This window comes from Eumetopias jubatus, unplaced genomic scaffold (genome assembly GCF_037043125.1).
Source record: "Eumetopias jubatus isolate StellerSeaLion01/CBP00866 unplaced genomic scaffold, mEumJub1_p1.0 scaffold_14, whole genome shotgun sequence".
Classification (NCBI taxonomy): Eukaryota; Metazoa; Chordata; class Mammalia; order Carnivora; family Otariidae; genus Eumetopias; species Eumetopias jubatus.
In genome coordinates, this window is record NW_028274820.1 from 38,811,754 (window position 1) to 38,823,057 (window position 11,304).

Genomic DNA, 11,304 nt, shown 5'->3' on the forward strand with positions numbered 1-11,304 from the left:
TTTTTTTTTTTTTTTGGAGGCAGGGCAGGGCTGTTTCTTATATGTGAAGTCACTTAACCCTTCTCAGTTCTGGTGTTTCTGTCAAATAGAGGCCCAAGTGATGACAAACAGAGCCAAAGACAGGACCTAAACTATTAGGTAATTAAGGATGAGCAAAAAAGGATTGCACACTCAGCAGAATCAAAGGTAAGAGACTTTCAACTAAAAATGTAGGGAATTAAAGAGATTTTTGAAATTGCAGTCACGATTTATCAAAATAATAATAATAACTTGTTTGAATCAAATTCTAAAATAATATAAATATATTATCTTTTCCGGATGTTGTTTGGGACCTGGTTTCAGGACCATTTCTCAGGTTCTATGTTAAAAAAAGAGACAGAGACTTGAACAAAGAGGCAACAAAGACAATATATTTCATTAAAAATTTTATTTTTAGAACCCATAAGTGGGCAAATTCCAAACAGTAGTAATACAGAGTATTTAAGAACATCTTAATATTTCTTTCTGTCCATCTTTGTTTTTCTTTCCATAAACAAATAGACTGGATTAAAGCAACAACACTCTTAACCCCAAGTTCAATGCCTGAGTACTTTCAATATCTATTTTGAACACATAATAAAGCAGAGGCAGTTAATTTTATTTCCATTCAGAGCTTAGCAATTACTTTAGCTTCACATCATTCTGTCACAAATGATAACCAAATGGCCTACCTAAGTAGCTAAAATCATTGAACTATTGTAAGCCAAGTCAATGGTCTGTATAAAATTAATATAAAACAATAACTAGACTGGTACACATTTGTTTTGGGCCCTACAAGAACTGTGCCAAAATAAAAAGCTTCAGTAAAAGATGAGGTCACTGGGCAGAGGGGAAAGAGGAGTCATGTCATCAAAATTTTTGAGGAAAACTGTAGGTAAAAGGAAATCAGCCTAAGCGATTTTAACCAAAGAGAGGAGGAAAGGGCAGTACATTATCAGGGCTGATGACAATTAGGGAAAATACATACACCATTCCCTCACAAACTTGTTCACTACCTCAAGAGTTCAGCATCAGGCTCTCCAGGGATTCTGTTATTCTCCCACTAAGTTTCTTCACACGGAACATAAGCCTACATTTATGCTAAGAGCAGAGTATTAGATGGTTATTTAATCTGACAGCGAACAACAGGAAAAAAAATTGTTAGGGCCAGAGTGACTTCAGGCCATCTCAATACCCCTGAAAATAGGGGCAAAAAATGTATCATTAAGCAACAGTATTCAAAGAGCACTGTGTTATCTAATGTGATTTATAAAACAAATAAAATCCAGTAATCCTCAATGGAAAAAAATCATTAACACTTGAAAATTTGGAATGTTTTGCTGCTGATTTTTTACCAACGTGGCACTCCAAACAGTTAAGCTGGAACAAATTCCAAACTCACTTGCATCACCTCAGTTTAATAATCCAATAAATGACGAAAAAGACAAATAATGAAAACAGCATCATATAGCACAGCAGCTTTGTTTGGCTCCCTCTAGATAAAATCTTCAGTTTTCCCATAGTTTTACCTAGAAATCCAGTTGTAGAATCAAATTGTGAATCCTGTGAGGAGAAGAGGAAAACAAAATAGTTAGATTGTAATATTCGACATATGCACATTTAAGTAATTGAATATACTGTTATTAGAATACATTTTTAATGTTTAATCAATTCAGGAGCCTGTCTGTAACTTGTATAATCAAGTCTGATTACTCCGTGCAAAACAGAGTAATTCTCTCAATGAATAAAAAGCTCTTTCATTATCCAATAAACATTTCTTTCAGCACCAGAGTAATTCAAAATCCCAAACTATTTGGGTCTTTTCCCAATCATGTGAATTAAAAAAACCTTAACAATAAAGGTATGTAGTTTGTCTATTATCATACAGGTGTTTTCTGTTTTTGCTGGGCCACTGCTCTCCCAGGTCAAATGGTTGGTGCTTTCCGTAATTCGGGACAATAATTCATCCAAAATTTAATATGGTTAGCAGTTAAATGTACTTTACTTTTAAGATCCTTTTATTTAGACAGCTGACCTCGAAGTACGGTAGAGTCTATTAAAAGTTAAGAGAATATCATGGTTAAGATTACAAATATGGATGGGGAAAACTACCATATTAAGTCCTTAAGATGAGAGGACTAGGTGTGGATTAGAAATACTGCACTTTCATAGAAATCTCAATATCCTAAGATGTAAAGGCCCCAGCATAATGACAGCCTTTGCACAGCTCAGGTTCTATGGACTTCAAGCACTTTAGATCTATAGTTCTTCACCAGGGTTATGTATCACAATGACCTGGGACACTTTCTTTTTTCACAATACATATGTATAGGTCCTTCCCCCTGAAATTCTTTATCAGTATATTTAGATCGGGAACCAGGCATAAATATTTTCAGAAAGTTCCCCCGGTGATTCCAATGTACAACCGCCATACGAATGTTGCTTTCAATGCCATATTCATTTTTGAGTAATACAATTTTAAAAGCAAGTGGAGAAACTAGGGAAGGTCCAGAGAAGTGACATCCAAAATAAACACTCCGGGATGGAAATAGGCTCTACAAGAAAAGGTATATGTTGCTGAGCTCACTGAGACTTGAGATAAAAGGCTCTGGGATGTTACTATGTTCAAATCTTATTGATTTGTTCAGAAGTGATCCTTAGGAGATCAAGCAAAAGAAATGGGCTCACATTAAGTGAAAGGCATTCACCTGGTTGGATATGAAGTGCTTTTTGATTACGTGGTAGTCTGTATCCACTGAGATCTCCAAGAACACTCAAAACAGTCATTTGTCCTGAGTCTTTAACAGTGTTTCTAAATACAAGATGAAAGATACAATGGCTTCTACCTCATCCTCCCACTTGTGTTAGGCAAGATGAAAAGCGGGAAAATAAACAAACATTAATTATTTCAAAGCAATGAGATACAAAAGGGCAGGAATTCAGGACTTATAATCTCTAATTTCAAAATGGATAAAAGTTAAAATGATTAACAGACTAAAATTGAGAATATTAGATCAAATTTATTCAATTTAAAGTCAGAACCACTTACCATTTCAGCTAATAATTTATTTTGATGTTTAACCTCATGGCCTATTTCAATGGAAAGCTATTTAAAAAAAAAGCACATACATTATTACTCATATAAAGGTATTTAAGTGTCATAAAGTAAAAATAATACCACTCTAAGCATACTCATTTTCTCAAATAAAACTCTCTTCCAAAAATATAAAATACATATACTTTCTTCTGATATTTTTTCCACTGACGTTAAAGGAAAACAAATTTAGAATTTCTACTCCTTCCCAACTATGGATATTGTCTCCCTGCTCTTCATTTTGATTTCATCTTAATACTCAATTCCATCTTTTAATTTTGGTACACACTTCTCTCTGAATCTCAGCCTTGCATGCTTTTTTCTTCCTCTCTTAAATTTATACAACATCATTTATCTGTATATTTTCTTCTTTACTTTTTTTTAAGATTTTATTTATTTATTTGAGATAGACCAGGGGCAGGGGAGCAAAGGGAGAGGGAGAAGCAGGCTCCCCGCTGAGCAGGGAGCCCGAAGACGTGGGTCTCGATCCCAGCACCCTGGGATCATGACCTGAGCCGAAGGCAGACACTTAACCGACTGAGCCACCCAGGAGCCCCCCTCTTTATGTTGAAAAAGATATATACAAGTACCCATCTTACCAATTCAAATCTACATTAAGTATTTAATATTTTTTTAATGAAGTGGGACATTACTTTGAATATATGCCTAAGCTGGTTACTTATTTAGATTCTAGAGGTATTTTTCTTTAAAATATGATAGTAAGGGCGCCTGGGTGGCTCAGTTGGTTAAGCATCTGCCTTCGGCTGAGGTCATGATCCCAGGGTCCTAGAATTGAGCCCCATGTCAGGCTCTCTGCTCAGAGGTGAGCCTGCTTCCCTCTCCCTCTGCCTGCCGCTCCCCCTGCTTGTGCATGCACACATACACTCTCCCTCTGTCAAATAAATAAATAAAAATCTTTAAATAAAAAGAAAAGAAAATATGATAATAAATTGGAAAAAAATTGACAGGTTATTGTTACCTCCATCCTGAGCTATACAGAAAGAGGCTGAGCCTAAAAGAAATGCTATTTATGTGGTTATGGCTGCTATTCAGACCAAAACCTATTTAATACTTTATATGACAAATTCATCAAAGGCTTTACTTCCAAGATATTTGGATAAATTACAAGCAACAAATGAAAATCTTGGCAAACCACTGCAAATATTGTTCTCAACTTATCTTGTGGTGGAAAGTATATAGGGTGATACTGACACAAAACTGTACTAGAATTCTACAGATGAGAACGTGAGCTTTTTACCCAAATTTAACAATTCAGAGATAATAAAGCAACTATAAAGCTAAGTAGCCCAAATCACCTAACTACTTTCTACAACTGTCATTCATGCCATGGAAAAATTTCCAGGAGAAAAAAAACCTTTCTTCTAACAAGAAGCCTAAATTATCAACGTTGGAGTTTAAAAAACAAAAAACGAAGAACATTTAATTCTTAATTCCCTCTAAATGTTGATTTTCTAAATTGTAACATTATACAGTATTACTTAGTTCACTGATCAATTCCTTTTGATTTAATATGACTTCGAAAACAATACTCGTTCTGAATGTAATAGTCTCCAGGCTGAATACAATTCTATTTTCCAAAGACTAATGAAATACCAATTAAGTTTTGGCAACATGAGCTTCTCCTGAATGCTCTATTAGTGTACAGCATGTTTAATGTAATATAGAATCAATCACATAGGCTGTTAAAATCACCTTTTTGTAATTCCTTTATTTAATACATATTAAGCTCAATACTACCAACAAGGAATTATGCTTAGGGGCTGTGTAAAAGATAAAAATAAATACAGTAGAAAACCCTACATTCTGGTAAATTTCTTTTACATACAAATAATTCCAATGCAGATCCCTATGCGATACATGCTAGAGAAATGGTACAAATGGTCTTATGTTCACATGGAAAAAAAGTTACTTTTGATGTGATAATCAGGTAAAGCTTTCAAGAAGGAAGGAGTGCAGTGAAGAGGAGCCTCTACTATGGGCAAGCCTTCAGTGCACGTAAGGAGGGAGAGGACACTGCTGAGGCAAAGGAACAGCAGGATCAAAGCTACGGGAGTACAAGCAGACAGCCAGCGAACACACACCAGAGACTAATTTGTCTGGCAGAAAACATATACACGTTTCCAGAAGTGAGGAGCATAAGGTCTGAAAAGCTGTGGACAACCTGTGAAGGACTTATCTGGTCAAGCTAGAGTGTGAATATCATTCTTACATCATGGGAAGACACTGGAGACTTCTGGGAGCATATGATGCAATTTAAAAAACACTCCAAAAAGATGGCTGTGGAGACAGTATGTAGCTCAGAACAGAATGTGCAAAAAACGAGGAGCAAACAGGTTAAGGGGCTCCCTCAGTAGTTCACCTAAGAAAACCAGGGGATAGCATCCGAAATAGACAAGTAGAAACGGGGGCGCCTGGGTGGCTCAGTCATTGAGCATCTGCCTTCGGCTCAGGTCATGATCCCAGAGTCCTGGGATCGAGCCCCACGTCGGGCTCCTGGCTCCGCGGGAAGCCTGCTTCTCCCTCTCCCGCTCCCCCTGCTTGTGTTCCCTCTCTCCTGCCTCTCTCTCTTTCTGTCAAATAAATAAATAAATAAATCTTTAAAAAAAAAAAAGAAAGAAAGAAAGAAAGAAAAGTAGAGACAGAAAGAAAGAAGCACAAAACTCAGTGACTGACATGAGGTACAAAGGTAGAAACATGAAACACTGAGATGTGTAGCTCAGAATACAAGAAGAAGAAAAGTCAGGAAAAGAGCTGCTTGGGGCAGAAGATGGACTGCTCTGAGACATTACTACAGACAACATACAGTAGACAACATACAGTACTATAGATTTACCCACAAAAAAACAGTGGAAGTTTAAAAAAAAATAAATGTACCATATGTTTTGATTGGCCCCATTTTCTAATCTTCTACTCAAATCATGTTTAAATTTTGAGTGCATTTTGACCTTGCTGAACAAGACACACCTTGCATAACTGAATTCCTTAGTATGATGCCAATAACATACACAGTTTATAAGTATATAATATGTATGTACATAAATACATAAATTTGACAGTATGTAACATCTGTTAAATACTTACAGATTTTATAGCAGTTACTTTGCTTCTCAGACTTTCAGTGAGTCTCTCGTTTTCTTCTTCACAGGCACTATAGCCACTGTTAGCATAGCCATAGTTCCCATAGTTGCCAGGAGGTGCTCCTTCACCTGCAAGGATCAGAGTCACAGTATAGTTGTAGCAAAAACAAGCCACTTTTGAAACCTTGATAGGAAAGAACCAAAAAAGACCCCTGGAGGGCGTTGCAGACCACGTATGTCTGTAACATTCACACTTCAAAGGAATTTTTAAAAATTAGTAACCAACTAGAGATCAGAACAATTCTTTCTAATGCCCTCTTTTACGCAAAGAATGTTCATTTTTATACTTGTTGATTGCTTACTGATTGCCCACAAGACACTAAAATAGGCACCGATATACAAGGATATTCAGGATACATTCCCTGTTCCATAGAAGTACAAATTTTTAAAAAAGGATCTAAAAGTAGTAGCGTCGACTATCCATTGAAGAAGCCTGGCTATGAAGGAAAAGAGAGAAAGGATAAACATAGCAGGAGGGAGCTCAAGGCAAAGCGGGGTCCTTTACTGGCATCTCTTTCTTTTAAATAGAAGAGAGCTGGAATAACTTTCGGAGAACATTAGCTAAGAGTTAAGAGGGACATGCATTCATTCAACAAATATTTCAGAAACTCCTATGTGCCACATCCATTTTTCTTTCTAGGTACTACTGTTGGGAGCTTATCTTCTAGGGAACTGCACTGAGAATACATAGTCCCAGCTACTGCCTCATAAAGTACTTGGTATTCATCAGGCAATCAAACAGGTGGAGTGAGCCTTGGAGAGTGAATCTGTATATAAATGTGCTAGAGGACTGAGACAGGAAAGCAGAATTGAGGGCGTTGTTTAACCACTTTTGTAAAAAAAACAATTGATACCATCAATTTTCTCAGTAAAGGAAGAGATGGAGACTGTCTTTAAGGAAGGGTATCATTTGGAAAAAGCAGTAAAGAGAATAATGGAGGAAAATGACTAGGACTACACGGGCCCTAGGAGGATAAAATGATCCTGGCTGAGGCAGCATACTGTGGTGGTGTCAGTCCTCCTGGATGTGTGATTTTTCTGAAGAAGTGCTCATCAGCCGAGTCAGCCTGTGAGAATCTGGATGGTTGGATTGATCAGGAGTTTGATCAAGAGGTTTACAGCGATGGGGCTGAAGAAAAGAGCCCCAAGACTGAGATCGCTTGCCCAGAGAAGGTGAATATATGGAATGTGGGGACTGCACTGGACAGGGATGGAAGCAGTTTCAATGGAGAAATGAGGGAAAGGAATGATACAGGGACTAGGTCTCTGTAAACTCAAAAGAGTAGACGAAGCAACAGGGACAGTGAAAGATGGAAGGACAGGAAGTAGCAGTCAGTGCTGGCAGTTGAAGGATGGTTGAGGTGTAAATAGGAAGCTCTTTCAAGACCTGGCACAAACCTCACTTTCTCTTAAAGGCAAAACTCCCTCTGAATTCTTACAGCTCTTACTGTACACAACAATAATATCACACTCTAGATGATACTATAAGGGCAGAAACTAAATTTGTTTCACTCCTGGCTGTGTATCCCCCACAGTGTACACACACAAACACACACAAAGTAAGGCACACTCAATAAATACTGGTAAATGAATTAATAAATAGAATCTGACTTCACTGTTATTCAACTTTGAATGTGCCTGCCTTTGCCAGGAATGGAATCATAAACTTGAGGGCAGAGACAGTGTCTCACACTTCTTCTATATCCCCTGTACCTAATGACTATATACAGCAGACACTTACACAATTCCCACCACTACAAAATGTTAAACAAGTATGTTCTGGGAGTTGCATTCCTCAAATTTTCCCTCAATTGCTGATACACTATCCATAAAACTCCACAAATATAGTATGAAAAGTTGTAGGAAAGCTAGTGAATGCCAAAGATCATCCTTAGTCTTTATCCATTTAGACAAATGCTACTTTTTTAGGGTAGTTTCTATCAATAACTGAGCCAAGTCATTTAGAGATTCATGAGAAGTGTGCCACATGAACATCTATCAGCTTATTTGTCCCAAGTTTAAAATTCCAGGTCAATACAATCTGATACTTAAAAAAAAAAAAAATCACATTACACCAATGTAAATGATAGCAATAGACACTTAAGCAAGCATCTTTCCACTCAACTACAAGGGAGCTTCCGGGGGGGGGGGGGGGCCGGCGGCGAGGAGCAGGGAAGGAGGCTCTATCCTAGAGATTCTAGTATAATTAGTCTGGACTCCAGTCCAGGTATCAGTGCCTTAAAAGCTTTCCAGGTGATTCTAATGTACAGTCAGGGCTGAGAACCACAGCTTCTCAAGTCCCTTTTCTGCAATTTATCATGGCACACTGCTGCACCAAAAACATTCAAGGGAGCCAAAGGACCTATTGATGAGATCTAAACTCCTTGGCCTGGCACTCATAGTATCTCCTCAGTGGGGTTCTGCTTCCATGTCTCCTACTTCAGTCACACTGGCTTAATAATAATCCCTTATACACACCATTCCTAATTCTAGTCCTACAACTTTTTGGGGGTACGAGGAGGGGTAGGGAAGTCTTGCTTCCAACTTGCCTCTCTTACCTTCCATTAATCAAGCTCTGGTTCAAGTTCTTATGTCTCTACAAAGTAAGCAGTGCTCTATCTCTGAAATCCCTGAGACACTAGCTGTATAACTTATTTGCTATTTGTATGTGCAACTATCACCTTGTACTATGTTCCTACTCACCAACTAGACTGGAAGCTATGCGAGCACAAACAGGGCCACAATCAACTGTATACCTAGAGCTAACTTTAAGTACACAATAAATGTTTGTTATCATTAATAATGATAAAAAGAAAAAAAATTTAGGCATATAAAATTAAACTGCTCAATATTTTTTTCTCTACAATTTACTTGGCCAAGTATTCATAAAAGCTATATTTTTCAAAAGCTCTTTCTCATACTACAATTTTTAAATCAATGAGCAAGTCTAAAGTTACTGGCAACTTTCACCAACTTTAAATACCTGACACTTCTGAAAAACTTTTTTATTCCTTTTTCCATTTAATTGTAACCATTGAAAAAGGTAACATTACCTTTTTTCAAATATCCCACATATTTTCTCAGGTATGCTGTACGCTGATTTAGCAGGGTTTTTTTTTTTTTTTTTCTTTTTCTTCTTCAAAAGTCTCTTAATAGAGAGCTTCAAAACCCAGAAAGTGCTGTTTTATTAGCTGTACGTTATAATGGCCCCTTCAAAGTCCTTGTGCTTGGTGAACCTGTTTCCCAAGTTTTCACAGTGGAACAAGACTCAGATAAAAAGTGTTCTGGGTTTAAGGGCCTTTGACCCCGATGTTACATACTATGGCCTTTAACAATAACGACAGGTACATTTACCTTTGCAATTCACTGTTACCAGATTAATATGATTGCTTTTAGTATGCTTCGCATGCAACATTCATTCTTCAAAATCTGCTTCTGAAAAAACTAACATCCAGGAGGAGTGGAGTACGAGACACCGAAGCCAGACTTGGGGAAACTCAGGTTTCGTAATCACTCTCTGACAGTCGACACTAAAAAACTTGGCAGTTCAGTTGGCACCTGTACATACCCCACCCCCATTCCTCCACTACTCTCTATAAACCTACCATTCAAACTTGGGGCTGAACCAAACTAAAGGAAACCCCTAAGATCTGGTACAAATGGTGTGTTTCTACTTGGTTCCGCCTCCAAAGACCCCTCCATACATCCTGCTTTCTGGCCCAGATTCCAGTGACATAAGATTGGTCCGATTTCCTTCCGCGTCCCCGCGCCCAGCACGGCCGGTTCTGGGGCCCCCGAACTTCGAACCTCAGCCCTCTTCTTACCCAGGCCTGCACGCCTCATCCTGCCAGAGTAGGGAAGAAAAAAGCAGATGGAAGGGTGGGTAGGAAGGGGCCGGGATCCCCCGGACGGCGTCTTCAGTACCAGGGCCCAGAGAAACACCAACTTCTTTCCCCAAAGCGCCACGACATCACTGGACTCTAAACATCGCGCCGGCTGATGGCGTCACCCAGACACTTATTGCTGCCTTGCGAGGCGGCTTGAATGGCATTCTGGTAAATGTAGTTCACCGTCGACGCAGGTAGTGAGGCAGGGGCGTGGCGTGAACGCGGCTCCCGGAGAGGGCGGGGCTTCCGCAGAGGGGTGGGTGCTGTAGGGGCTCGGACTCAGGGTCTTTGGACCTTGGGTCTTCGCTGCTGGGCCTGCGGCAACCTGGATCTTACTCTCAGTTTGTCGTCCCCCCACCCCCGAGTTTAACCCCGTAGGTCTGTCCTTCTCAGACTTTGAAAGGTTGGTTGACTCATCTTTCCTGATTCCTCCTCTTACTTCCTCTGACATCTAGAGTCAATTCAGGGAAAGTCCAGGAAAACTTTATCCAAGTTTCTGATCTCACACATAAGTAATCTGAGACCCACAGAACGGAAGGAAGAGGGTAACAAATTTGTGCTGGGTCACCCAGTTGAGAAAACCAGGTCCCGTGGATTAAGACTCATGCGCGGAATGAGGCCGTCAATAGAAGGAACAGGGTGTCCTGAGGCACTAAAAAAATTAGTTTCCTGTTGCTGGATTGGTTGCATTTCTAGAAATAACCAGGCAGGGCTATTAGCTGTTAAGGACGAAGGACCCCTAAACTCTCTCTCACTTAGACCTTTTTAATGTACACAAAGAATATGGAAATGCTATTTACACAGGGTAATGTGCCAGTGTAAGGGTTTAAAAGCCTCTTGGCAAGGGTGGGATGGTAGGGGAATCCGAGTTAGTCCTAGAATATCATTTTATCTCACGGGATTATCGTAAGGATTAAATGAAATAACAGTTTTTTTTTTTAAAAAAATCTGATACACAGTAGATGCTTAAAAACCACTGGGTGTTTGTGGTTTTGTTGTTGCTGCTGTATGGCAGTGGAATAATCTCCATACTAGAGATTTCTGAGAGTGCAATCTCTGATAATTTTAGTGGTTCCCTCATAGTTTCCCAATAGGAACATTGGCTATAGTGGTGGCACATAAATCTGTCTTAAGGTTGCACACGAAA

The 11,304-nt window shown here is 38.9% G+C and overlaps 1 protein-coding gene across 1 annotated transcript; it reads right to left on the minus strand.

Moving 5' to 3' along the window:
* Positions 1 to 408: 408 nt before the first annotated feature.
* On the minus strand, positions 409 to 10,287 carry BET1 (Bet1 golgi vesicular membrane trafficking protein). Its single transcript, XM_028120563.2, has 4 exons — positions 10,095 to 10,287; positions 6,215 to 6,339; positions 3,068 to 3,124; positions 409 to 1,581 (listed from the first exon to the last, which is right to left on the minus strand). Exons 1-4 carry the CDS (start codon positions 10,111 to 10,113, stop codon positions 1,426 to 1,428), a joined length of 357 nt encoding a protein of 118 aa, XP_027976364.1. The 5' UTR covers positions 10,114 to 10,287; the 3' UTR covers positions 409 to 1,425.
* Positions 10,288 to 11,304: the final 1,017 nt, after the last annotated feature.

Coding starts and splice junctions, on each gene's coding strand:
- BET1 (XM_028120563.2), bottom strand. Junction 3,125..6,214: donor AAGTAACTGCTATAAAATCT/GTAAGTATTTAA, acceptor TTTTTTAAATAG/CTTTCCATTGAAATAGGCCA. Junction 1,582..3,067: donor ATAAATTATTAGCTGAAATG/GTAAGTGGTTCT, acceptor TTCTCCTCACAG/GATTCACAATTTGATTCTAC.